Raw genomic sequence first — 13,799 nt, 5'->3', positions numbered from 1 at the left:
TTTAAAAATTAAAATTTTAATTAATATTCTGAAAAATTAATTTTCAATGTTTTAAATTGTATTTAAAAATTTTAAAAAATTATAAAATATCTGTTTAAAATTTTTAAAAAATTATAAGAAATCTGATATATATTATAATATCTTTTATTATTTAAAATTTAATTTAAAATTTTTTAAAAAATAATAATAATTCAGATTTATATTCTAATATTCTAAAAAAAATAAAAATTCTAAAAAAAACTAATAAATTAAATTTATATTTTGATTTTTTTATTATTTTATATTTTTATAAATAATAATTAATTTATTTATTTATATAATTTTTATATATAAAGTAACATCTTTATGCTAATTTATATATTTATTATAGATAATGTTTTTTATATTAGAATTAATTTAAAATTTGGATCTATGAATATAAATTTTTGTACTTTTGTAATATGTTTAGAAATATTACAAGTCTTTTATTTTAAAAATTTGGATAAAGATATGTTGTTTATGATTCCTAATAAAACACTTATAATCTTGTGCAATTCTGATCATTCTAAATTGAGAAAAGTGAATTAATACTTTTAGGAGATTGTTTCAAATTTTAGAAAGTTGCTCTTTATAATTTATATATTTAATTTATAAATTTACAATGATAAATATATTTATAAAATGATGATCATTACTTGCAAATGTGTATTATTCTTAATTTTTTTTATAATGCATAGGCAATGACACCCAAACAACAATCTCATGACAATGTTTGCATTGCGATATAATTGGACGCGGCGGTGGAGTCACATGCCTAAAACAACATCTTGCTGGTAGATATTCGGATGTTTCTAATTGTCCAAAAATTTCTCAAGAAGTTTGTCGTGCAATAAAAGACGAACTTGATGGCAAAAAAGCATTAAAGTATAAACAACAACAACAACGTGAACTTGTTGATAGCCGAAGCACTAAAGAACCAATCTATGATGAATTTGAAGGTCATAGTGAAGTTCCAAATGATGAAGACTTTTTAACAGCTCTCAGCGCCTCTTGAACTCAATATGACTATGAGCAAAATATGCGATATAGAAGTGGCTCTGGTGCTAGTGGAAGTGGCTCAACTACTGTATCAACATTTAGAAGGAGTGCAAGTGTTCATCTTCCTTCAACACAAGGCGGTATTGGTCATTTTTTTCCTTCTATGGGACGAAGACGTGCAATCGATATTGCTGATATTGATCCATTAGCATTCCCAGACCAAGCTAGCAAATAGACTAGGATTGATGATGCATATTCAAAAGAAAAAAAGAAATCAATCGGTACAAGTATTGCTAAATTTTTTCAATTTAATCATATTCCCCCCTAATGCAGCAAACAACACATACTACCGTAGCATGGTGTCCAACATCCAAAAATCTAGTCCTGGTATTCAACCTCCGACTGCATATGAAATTGCCGACCCATATTTAGATGAACAAGTGGAGGAGATCAAGACTTGGATCCTATCATGCAAGAAGCAATGGAGCTTATATGGGGTTACGTTGATGTGTGGATGAGCATGATCAACTTTCTACTATATTGCAATAGAAAGGTGATATTTCATAATTCTATTGATGCAACTACAGACTATCATGATGCACTCTACATATATCGTTTAATTGATAGTGTAGTTCAAGAGATAGGTGCAGAACATATAATGCAGGTTATTACAAATAATGGTGCCAATTTTAAGAGGGCTGGAGAATTATAGGAGCAACAGTATCAAACATTATTTTGGACACCATGAGAGCACACTGTATCGATTTGATGATGATAGATATTGGTAAGCTTGATATAATGAAGAAGGTAGTAAAAAAAGGTCAATTTTTAACAAAATTCCTCAATAACTTTCATTGGGTTTATGGATTAATGAGGAAATCTATTGATGGGAAGATTCTGCGACCAGGAGTGACTAGGTTTGCTACTCACTTTCTCCTGTTAAAGTTGTTGAATTAGAAAAAAGTTGGATTAAAGGTCATGTTCTCTTCTGAGGATTGGGAGGCCTCTCGATATTTTAACACGACCGAAGGTAAGAAGGTGCAAAAAATTATTATATCTGTCAGATTTTGGGGCTATATCGTAGAGATTCTTATAGCAGTAGAACCATTGTACGTTGTTCTACGTAAAGTTGATATGGACAAGAAGCCAAATGGGCAACGTTTACCACCTAATTCATGAAGCAAAAGAGGAAATTAAGAGACGTCTACAATCACCAACCAAGTATCAACATTACATTGATATAATCACTACAAGATGGGACAATCAAATGGAAAAATATATTCATTTGGCCTGTACGTATTTTTTAATGATAAAGAATCTTTAATATTATTATTAATAATTATATATGTTTAATTATTGTAGGTTATTATCTCAATCCGACATATCAATACCGTTATAATCTTGGCACAAATGATGATTTATTAGTGGCTCTCAGACATGTAATATCAAGACTGCATACAAATGGAGAATCAATTGCTGAGACTATTAATGAAAGTCGATTATTTCGAGAGGCATATGGTTCTTTTAGCGATCCTATTGCAATGTCATGCAGATATAAAATGGATGCAGGTAAGTATAGTAAAAATTATTACTAATTATTATCAACAAATATAAATACTATTTTAATTTTGTTCTTATTTATCTTACAGTTGAATGGTGGTTACAATATAGAGGATCAACTCCAAATTTGAAAAAGATTGCAGTACGAATTCTCTCACAAACAACGTCTTCAAGTGGTTGTGAAAGAAATTGGTCAACTTTCTCCCTCATTCATACAAAAGTACGAAATTGTCTTTCTTATCGTCGCTTGGAGAAGATGGTCTACGTTCATTATAATATGTGTCTTCAACTAAGAGCAATAACAGAAGAGAATGAAGAACAAGAGTCTGGTGATGTAGACCCATTTGATATTAGATTTATCAAAACTGAAAATGATCCAATGATGGATTGGTGGAGCGTCTGTAGAACCATTTGATATTGGATTTGTCCAAATTAAAAATGATCCAATGATGGATTGGTGGAGCGTTGTTGAGGCTGAGAATCCATTAATTGATGAAGCAGGAGACTCACACGACCATCTCAATTTCTTACTCAAGAAATTGAAAAAATACAAGCTAGAGGAGATATATGTGAGGAAGAAGATAATGATGAAGCATTTGATTAAGAATTTCGATTTTCTGGATCTCGGTCTAGACATTCTCAAACATCTCAACCTCAAATCCAACCAAAGTCCATAGATAAACGCAAAAGCAAAGGCAAAGTTCCTGCAATTTTTACTAAAAAGAAAGAAAAAGGTAAACCTCTTGCTTTTACGGGAAGGGGTCAATTGAGCATTAGAGAAAATCCACTCGATGCAATTGATGAGCAAGAACATAATGACAGTGATGAAACTTCATCACCTTCTGATACTGTGGTCCGACAAGAAGTTCGAAATGAGGATAGTGATGTTAATAGCAGTGCAAGTACTCATGGAAGTGACGACAGTGGTAATGCATTTAGTAGTAAAAATTATGTTCCCCCTTCTCTAGCACCGGAGCCATGGACATGTAAGATAGATTACACACATGCAACTCAAGATTATGATCATGGAGCTAGAAGTAACGCTATTCAATATCAGTGTCGATATAAGGGTGACAAATAAAAGAAAACTCATAATTATCAAGATATGCGGAAGAGTTTAGCTGAGATTGATTCTGGTCGAAGTTCATTATACTCACAACCTTCTTATTATAACTCTGATGCATCATATGGTGATCCATCATACCTTATCCTTATCCTTATCTTGTGCCTGTTCCTATACCCGTTCTGATTTCAGTGGTGCCAGTTCAAATCCAATATCCAGTGATAAATCGAGACACGCTGATGGACATTTGGAGAAATCAATATTAATATTACATGTCATGGGATGATTATTTAATCTGAGCATTGGAGAATTATGGAGTTGACCCAAGTAGAATGTTACAAGAACCAATGTTTCCATCTAATTCACGCCACTCCTTTTGGTATTAGTAAGGCAACATATTATAATGTATCAATTTAATTCAAGTGATTGATAGATCAATTTTTTTAAATAAAATTATATTTAATTATTTTTTCTAACAATATTAAATTGTTCAATAATTGAGAATTTATATAAAATCAACATATAACTTATTTTTAAATTATACACAATAAACATATTTATCTAATAATTACTATATAAATAAAAAAAATACCGAAACAGTATCAGCACGGTACAATACGATACCGAAATCGTATCATTCTGGTCTGGAACCGAAACCTAGGCACGGTTCGAGATTTTAAACCTTGATCCCTACTCTTCAGTCAGTGAAAACGTGGCTTGGGAATTGTTTCTCAATGGACTTAGGTGAAGCAACCTATATTTTAGGTATCAAGATCTATAGAGATAGGTATAAGAGATTGCTTGGTCTAAGTCAGAGTACATATATTGACAAGGTGGTTAATCGTTTTGCCATACATAATTGCAAGAAGGGATTCCTGCTCACATGGTGTAAGTCTTTTGAAGACTCAATGCCCCTCTTCTAAGGAAGAAAGGAACCGCATGGATCAGATTTCTTATGCATCTGCTATAGGATCTATCATGTACCTCATGCTTTGTACTCGCCCAGATGTCTCGTATACATTAAGCATGACGAACAGATACTAGTTAGATCCAGGTGAAAGTCACTGGACAACTGTCAATAATATTTCTATGTACTTGAGAAGAACTGAAGATTATTTCTTGATCTTTGAGGCGATGAAAAGCTTGCTGTAAAGAGTTACACCGATGCTAACTTCCAAACTGACAAGGATAATTTCAGATCGTAGTCGGGGTATGTATTTTGCTTAAATGGTGGTGCTGTGAGCTGGAAGATTTCAAAGCAAGATGCAGTCGCTGATTCTACAACAGAGGCCGAATATATTGCTGCTTCAGCTGCAGCAAAAGAGGTTGTTTAGATCAGAAAGTTTATTAAAGAGCTTGGTCCCAATAGACCTCTATTGTGATAACAATGTGGCTATGCACAAGCTAAGGAACCTCGCTCTTATCAGCGATCCAAACATATACTAAGGCGATTCTATCTCATTCGAGAGATCATCAATAGAGGAGATGTAGAGATATGCAAAGTACCAACCGATGCTAACATTGCAGATCCCTTAATCAAGACTTTGGCATAGAGAAAGCATGATAGTCACACTAGGGCATTGGGTATTCGATATTTCAATGATTGACACTAGTGGAAGATTGGAGATTATTAGTATTAGCTCTAGTACCAATTATGAAATGATTGATAGGGCATTATTGTATCATATTTTATTTTATTAATAAAAGGAAAAGTTTGTTATTATATTTATTTCAGTTCAATGCCGAATAAATAAGTATAATAATGTCCTAGGGTAGATTCTACAGCATATCAATTGGTTGAATTGATAGTGGAAGCCTATAGTACATATAGACACTACTCTTTAACTATTTCTAGTCAAGCATTAATATACAAGGACAATATTAATGCGTTAAGACTAGCATGTAAGTCAAGGGATGATTTAATCTCATAAGTCATAATATAAGATATTAGGTTGACACATGAGTATATATTAGAAAATATGTACTGAATGACCCGCCATAAGAATGTTTCATGGTTCATTATATGTGCTATAAACATTCTCATGTGACTATTGATATGAATAATCCTTAGACCTGAAATCACTACGGTTCTCTACGTAAGAAGTTGTGTACTTTAGTATCGTCAAACGTCACTTGTAACAGGATGAACTATAAAGTCGATCACTGGGTATATAATGAGTTATGTAGAGGGATGTGAGTGATGTAGATGGGAGCTATCCTTTCTATATGACGGAAGTGATATTTGTGGATCCCTTGATTAGTAGGACACAAGAATGCATGATCATACTCAAATGAGTCAATATGAGATATTGAGCTTATTTGTACGAGTGTGTTTACTTAGAAATCAAGAAACATAAAGATTGATAAGAGGATGACAGTCTATGCCTCATTGGTTAATCTAGATATCAAAGATAAAATAATTGAGTTATACAAGATAATAGTCACGGAAAGATTAAGTCGGATCTCGATATTCTCGTCACTTAGGTAGTAATAATGCCTTGCTAGATGTCACTCATTGTTTATGCATCTAAAATGTTGATTTGGATACATTGCCAATGTTATGAGAATCTATTGGGTCACACACAAAAAAACAAGTTGATTTGGAGATGGGTTTATAAGATGGATCATTGGATTAAGTCTAATCCGAATTAGACTCATTGAGTTAGACTCAATTGGATCCATTTTTGGATTGAGTTCAATTCGAATTAGACTCATGAAGTCAACTTGGATTGATGAGGGTTAATGAATTAGGTTCATTGGGTGAACTTGAATTCACCAAGAAAGAGGAAAGGTCTTTTACACGATTTGAATATGTAAAAAAAGGCTAAAAGGCTCTTCATGGAAGATGAAAAGTCTCTTCATGAAAGATGACTAAGAGTCAATTCATGAAGAAAGATAAAAGACCAACGAACTTTTGGTATTCCATGAGAGTACAAAAGGGTGATTTTCGGACATTAAAAAGTGTGTGTTCACTTGTGATCTTCTCTTCTTCTTTCCTCCACCGAGACCTTCCTTGTGGTTGCTAGCAAAACCTTGGTTGGTTTTCTTGTAAAATACCGAAAAAGGGCAAATAACCATAAGGGAATTTTCCATAATTTTTAGAAATTTTCCGGGAATTTTTCGGAGCTCATATGACTTAGGTTACGGGGATAAATATTGGACCACGGGAAAGCATGTTTAGGCTACCCTATTTTAATGAGGAAAAGTTGAATTTTTATTTTCTTTTTCTTTTTCCTTTTCCTCTCTTTCCCCCACAAAACCGCCGGATGAGGGAAGCCTAGAGTCCTTCCCTTTACTCTTCCTCACGAGTTAGCCCTAGCCTCTCCACCGCCGCACACCCCCCTTTCCTCTTCTCCTTAGTCGAGCTTGCGCCACAGCCGACGCCGATCCTCGATCGCGCCACATTCGACACCGATGTGAAGATGCCTTAGGGCTTCGAGGGTAAGCAACCGAAACCCTTCTTCCCTCTTGATTCATTGTCAGATCCTTGTTGATTCACGGATTTCACTAGATTAGGGCTCTATTCTGTGTTAATCCTTCTTGCTTGGATTAAGGGAAGTGTCGGATCACTCCATTCCTTTTCCTTCTAATCAGATCTTGCACCTTCTCTTCTTTGCTGCACATTGAGGTCACGGGATTGGAGAAGAAGAGGTAAGGTGCATAGTTGTTGTTGGAAATTAGTTGGTGATAGGTTGTTTTGTTGAATTCTGATCTCTTCTTCTTGATCCTGTTGGTGGACAACAACTTGATCAGGGCAGTGAGGTAAGGTTCTGTTCTGTGGGATCTTTTCTTGGTTCCGGCAGCACTCCAACCAGCAATAACCACTTGGTTCCAACATCAACAGCAGCTGAGATTGAGATAAGGTATAGGGTTTTTGATCTTGTGGTCGTTGATTTATAGATAGGTTAGTAAATATTGTTAACCTAGGTATATGTGTTGAATTAGGGATGAATTGGATCTCATTGATTAATTTGTATTTAGATTAGAACATGTGGTAGATCATGTTTTAAATTAAAGGTTATAATGAGTTGATAGTATAATTGATTTAGGTTTGGATTATTAATCTAATGGGTTGATTGGGGATTAGGTAACTAACCCTAGTTAACCGTTGGATTTAATTTAGGTAGGTTGAGGTTTAGGGTTTAGGGTTTTTCCCTAAATTGTTCTTAAGGATTTTATTTAGCTATTCATTTGAGTTGTAGATAAATAAAAATGTATATATATTGGTGACACAAGACTTTGACGCGAGACCAGCATCTCGACGTCGGATTTGGACCAGATTGGATCTTTCTATTGGAGGCGGGTACCTTGACTTATCTCTTTTGATATGTCATGTTGATATGCTTAGTAAATTTTAACAAGTAGTAATAATTATATTTATATCTGCATCGGTATGTCACTAGTTGTTTATGAGCATATTTTGTTTGTTATCTGTTTAGCATTCGTGCCCCTATTCATTATTTATGTAGTGACATGTCATGCCCTATGACATACCGAACTGGTTAGATACCATACCTGACCTGTGTACCTAGATCATATTATTTGATCCACGTATTTTGATACATGTTTCATGGTGGTAGATATGGTCAGGAACTTCATGCTTAGTGTCATGCACCATCCCGCATGATTGCATACTGAGCGATTGGCAGCTCCATTATTGTTGAGTGCATCGTCAGTTACATGGATCTGCACACACAACCACTCATGGGTTAGTGGTTTTTTATTCAGGCAGGGTGTGTTGCAGCAGGTTGCTCTGTCAATGCTCCGTTGGTCCGCTGGGTAGTGTAACTGCAGCGTGGTAGCACGTCAGGGATCCCTCCTCTGAACTGGCTCAGGGAGATGAGAGCATTGAGCTCCCCCACTTATGATTTGGGGTAGGAGAATAGGTGTACTCTGACAGCATCCCGTCCACTCGGTCACTCATCACGAGCAGTGATGGCAGAGTGCACGATTGTCATAGCCCTACCCACTCGGTCTCACCATCGTGTGTGAGATGGCTGACTGCCATCAGGGGTGACCATGTCATCATATGCATGATGCATTTATTGCTTGTGTTTGCTGCACTTTGTTTGCTGCATATTGGATGGATGCATATGAAGACATGTATTTTCGGTCTGACGACCTTGTTATCCTGATAGAAGGTCCTGGTGAGTACAGCTTCTCCCTTATCTTCAGTTTTGCATTGTTTCATTACTTCTGGAGACTGTACGCATATTTATTACTACTAGTTATTATTTACTATGCATGTCAACTAGGTATCTGCTGAGTGTTGGACTCACCCCCGTTATTACCATTTCAGGTTGAGGCTGTCCGGAGGAGTTCCAGTCACTAGTTTTCCCCTCCAGGTTGCGAGGATTTCCGTTTTGGATTTTCTCTTTAGTTTTCTTATTATGTTATCGTCTACGTTTCCAAACTTGTACCTTTTGGCACTTGGATCTTGTATAATCCCTTATTATCGATGGGTTTTCGTTTGGATGTATGCTGGTGATTTAAGTTTTATGAGTGTAGTTGAGTAGGATATTTGAGATGTTTTCCTTATCGTTGCTTATGTTTGGTTTTTACTATTAAACTGCGTGGGTGCTTGTTTAATATATATTGTTATTGTTCCGGCCGTGTTGGCCGAGGTATATGTGGCCCTAAGGGCAATGTAGAATGGTTCATATTGTCACCCGTACAGAGAAGATGCTGTCGAAATTTCTTCTGACAGGGACTACCTAGGGCGTGACATTTCTTCTCCAATTCTTGAGTTCGAGAGACGGACAGGAAGTTTGTTCATATGGATATCGAAAGAGGTACAGACACTTGATCGTGCTGAGATTCTAGCTATCGAGATTTCGTGTGCATGTGACAAAGGTATAACTCCCTTTTAACAAATTCAATATATGTTTTCTCCTTAGCATGGATCTTCTGGAGAGGATCTAATTTGTTTTCCGCTGTACTTTTCGCATGTTTAGCGCGCTAGATCCTTACACTCAATAGTAATATGGCTCAAGTAGGACACCTAGTTCTATCCAAAGTGCATTTGTTGCATCAAAGGAATAACTTGCAATGTTATAGGATAGAGAAGACCATTTTGAGATGAACTAGGATTGTGTCCAAGTCCTGCTAATAATAACAGCAAAAAATATAAATACATAAGCAATTAGTAAAAACATGATATCATCAAGGTCGGAATGTGGAGGAAACATTAGAATCAAGGGTATCATCAGGAACTCAAAATAGCCATGTTGAATTTGAGAAACTATCCAGTTGGCATCACAATTGTGCACACTCAGTAGATGGTAGTTGGATAGCACACAGTTTCGTGCAAGTCCTCCAGGAATTCAACAATAATGAAACTGAGAAGCATATCCATGATGATGCTGGCATTTCGAGCTCTAAAATCCACATGCTGACTTCAAAAATTATAATGTCTATTGACCAACAAGACATTTAGAAAATGAGATAATTTGTCAGGGATGCCTTGTTGCAGTAGTGTGTTAACATTGTTGGTCCACTGGTGATTGATCTCAACTTTCTAACTATAGAGATAATCATAAGAGAGAATAACTATTGTTCCTTTGCTAGAGTTGAGATTGATATGATGCTCAAGGTTCCATCATGGTGATAGTCCCTTAGGCTTTATGAATATTTCTATGTATAAAAATGAAATTAGTCTTGTCCAGTGTGGATGTCATGAAAGCAGGAACGAGAGCTATGAATTGGATATGGATGTTTTTTCCCATATAAAATTGTATATGGATATCTTTCCCAGCAATTTATATAGCATCTTCATAATCATTAAATCCACAGAACGGGGTCAATCATACCTCACCATTGTCACTTAGAATAGCATCAAACCTGACTTAACTAAAGATGGATCAAAGAAATCAATATAGCTTATGCACACTTGCCTAACATTTTAGGAACTCTCCGCTGAAAAAAAAAATCAAACTGGGCATCAACCAGTAGTGCAAATACCTGATGTCTTTGCAGCAGCTAAGCTAGTTGACAACATCTTAGCTAAGTTGATACCCTTTGGTGGACAAAGCGGACGAAGCAGTGGTCAATGGTTGAGCCATCTAAGGGGATCCGCAAGCCCATCAAAGGTGGAAACTCCAAGTCTCCAACTTACTAACTAGAAGTAGGTATCTCCACTAATAAGATCGGTTGCATGAAGTGTTTCTATAATTTTGAGGTACATTACCATTTTGACTTGTCAAGCAGAGCAGGCATGCTCATACATCAAGATGAATAAAAATCTTCACCAATTAGATTATGGAGCGCTCCATCTCAACACAATTTTATGCCCAGTTTACCTCCCAAAAATGCTTTGCATTGTTGAAGGGCAGGTATAACCATAGTTGACTCTAATACCAATATGTGAATATTCGGGATGACAACCATGGGGAAACATAACGATAGTTTTATCTCCATAGATACAATATATATTGCAACAGTAGTGGTGTTTGCCTAGTTTGCATCACGATAAAAGAAAATTGTGGACTCATGAGAGGACTAATCAATTTCTACAAAAGAAGGAAAGAAGAGATGGGGAAATGTACGTCATCTTGGTCTATTTAGCTCACATTGGATATAGAGAAAGTTTTATGCTTAATAGATACATTGTGAAATTAGGATATAGTCAATAGTAGAAGTACTACAACAACAACCACCACCAAGCCTTATCCCACTAGATGGGGTCATCCTTCTTGGTTTCACCTCCTTAAATTTCTCTTTGTACCAACTTGTCATCTTTTGCAAGTTAGAGAACCAGGAGGAATTTTGTGACTGGGATCCACTACACAAAGACCTAGAGTCCTACTCAAAAAATTTCCCCAAGAATAACCAAGGAAAGGTATTATGTATCTTTCTTGATTGGGTTTCCGTGTTCATTGTTGCCCCCAAAGATGGACAAACTCATACAAATCGAGGCTCCAACATTCTCTACCCCACAATGACCTGAATGCAAAGGGATCAGCTTTATGCATTACAGTAATACTTCACAAGATCTCCAACAATTCTAATTCAGAATGTAGAGATTGACCCTTTTTGTTGCATGTTGTGACAATAGTTGCTGAGTTCATCATAAATATAATTGAAAAGATGGAAAATTGAAATAAAATAGATCTGTAAAATAATGTTAATATTTGAATTGAGCAAGTATATATAGTAACTATATGCAGAAATCATTGAGCACTATAAAAACAATCATCCAATGTCTTTTCCATCAGAAGTGGTGAAGATTCCATGGCTTGATGCAATTTGCATGACAGCATGACTCTGGATTACAAGTCATTAAGTGTACATATCTAGCTGAGGGGAATTGGGACAGTAAGATGCTTTTCTTGAACCCTAGAAATTGCAACACTAACCATAAGTCCTAGATAATTCAAAGAAAAATGGAAGCATAGACTCTTCAAAGAGAAGCACTAGTGATGTAGCACATTGAACAAACAAAGTTACCATTTTCACCCAGAGAAAAGCTACTAATTCTCACATAGAGAAAAGGAAATTGCAAATTGTATTAACTAAAAACTTGTCCGTAATATAGGATCCTAATCCCTTTTTAAAATTTGATAACACTACCTATTCTTTATAAAATATCAAATTTTTCTAATAAAACCCTAACTGTTCTAATAAAACCTAACAGACTTTTTAAAAAAATAACTAAATAACTTTTTTAAAAGTTCTAACAAATTATAAAATTAATGAGTTGGAGAACTTGAATAATTCTAAATAGAATTAAATTCTTGACCTTGTTAATTAGTATATTGGATATTGATACTATGATGGCAATAGAAATAGACAGAATATCAAATATATCAATCATTAAGTTAGACCTAGAGGAACATACGCATCATGATCTGATATCTAATAAATAACAATGCAATTATTAACGCAAATCTCTCATCACTTGAATTATTCTCTAAGGAAACAGCCAAACTATGAAAGACACGCCCCTAGCCAGTGGAAAACATCACAGCTTAATCTACAACTCATGGAGTAATCCGAACCCCAAAAGAAGAATAGAACTAGAGAAATTCTCTTTACTATATAAAAATTAAATCACAAGAAGAAGGAATACCTACCAAGCTACCACTTTCAAAGGTAATATTAGAGATGCCAAGTCTGTTAAAGAACTCCGTGGCGTCATGGAGCAACGGTGGGAGATCAAGATTCCGCTCCAGGGTACAACCGGAGCACCTAGAGTGGTAAAAAAAAACAAGAAGATAATATAGCAGGAGGGCAATGGAGGCGTACCACTGGGTACAAAGAAGTAGATATCAACAACATACGACTGGAAATGTGGGCACTGGAGGGCAGTGGAGGCTGCTGTTTCAGCGGATGCGTCAGAGGAGGAATGGAGGTGGAAGAGACTAGAGCACTGTCGACGGTGAAAGGAGGAGGTAGCAGTGTGCGGCGGAAGGGTTCGAGTAGCAAGGTGGGCGGCGAAAGGAGTAGCCGGAAGTAGCGTCGGAGCCATATGATAAAACGGGCAGAAAAGGAAGCTCGGGGCTGGGGGATAAGGCCGCGGGGGTGTGACATCAGTTCCCATCACCATCAGCCCCTCAAATATTATTTCAATCTTAAATTTTTAATTACTTTTAATTGTTTTTATGTATTTTAGATTTTAAAAATCTAGTTGTATTCCATTTAGATTTTTATAAATTCTATAAAAATCTAATAGTATTTAAATTAATTTTTTATAAAATTTTTAAAAATTATACAGTATTAAAATTTGACTTTTTAAAATTCTATAAAAAAAAATTATATCCAAACTTTTATGAATTTTTATGGATTTTTTTAAAATTCATTATGTACAAACTATAAACCCTTGATGAACTTTAAAAACTAAAAAAAAGAAGTCATTCATTCATCCTTGATATTTCTATAAATTTTTAACCCAGCACATTCGTCGTCGCCTCTCTTTTTTCCCTTTCTACATAGTTTTACCTCTTCCTTACAACTAGATCGACTTCCTTTGTCGTTGAATTCAAACTTCATCTGCTAATTAAGCACCATCTTTCCATTTCCTCGGCTCTTCTTCGATCTCTCTCTTGTAGACAGGTGAACATCTATTGGGATTACACAATTTTGCTTTATTATTTTAGTTTGCCTAGAAGAAATCATGCTGCTTTATATTTTTTTTTAAATCTACTATTGGAAGCATCCACTC

The 13,799-nt window shown here is 35.4% G+C and overlaps 1 protein-coding gene across 4 annotated transcripts in view; it reads right to left on the bottom strand.

Annotated features, from left to right (window-relative positions):
- LOC122032652 (uncharacterized RNA methyltransferase pc1998-like) overlaps positions 1–13,186 on the bottom strand; it is a 110,792-nt gene extending 97,606 nt beyond the window's left edge. For all 4 annotated transcript variants that reach the window (XM_042591966.1, XM_042591965.1, XM_042591967.1 and 1 more), the window contains exons 1-2: positions 12,919–13,186; positions 12,712–12,826 (exon numbers count right to left, since the gene is read on the bottom strand). In XM_042591966.1, coding sequence (XP_042447900.1) covers positions 12,712–12,826; positions 12,919–13,184 — 381 coding nt within the window. In that variant the 5' untranslated portion in view covers positions 13,185–13,186. The remainder of the gene's footprint in view (positions 1–12,711; positions 12,827–12,918) is intronic.
- Between the last annotated feature and the right edge of the window lie 613 nt (positions 13,187–13,799).

This window comes from Zingiber officinale, chromosome 11A, assembly GCF_018446385.1.
Source record: "Zingiber officinale cultivar Zhangliang chromosome 11A, Zo_v1.1, whole genome shotgun sequence".
NCBI classification, from domain to species: Eukaryota; Viridiplantae; Streptophyta; class Magnoliopsida; order Zingiberales; family Zingiberaceae; genus Zingiber; species Zingiber officinale.
This window is presented reverse-complemented; position numbering and strand designations above follow the sequence as displayed.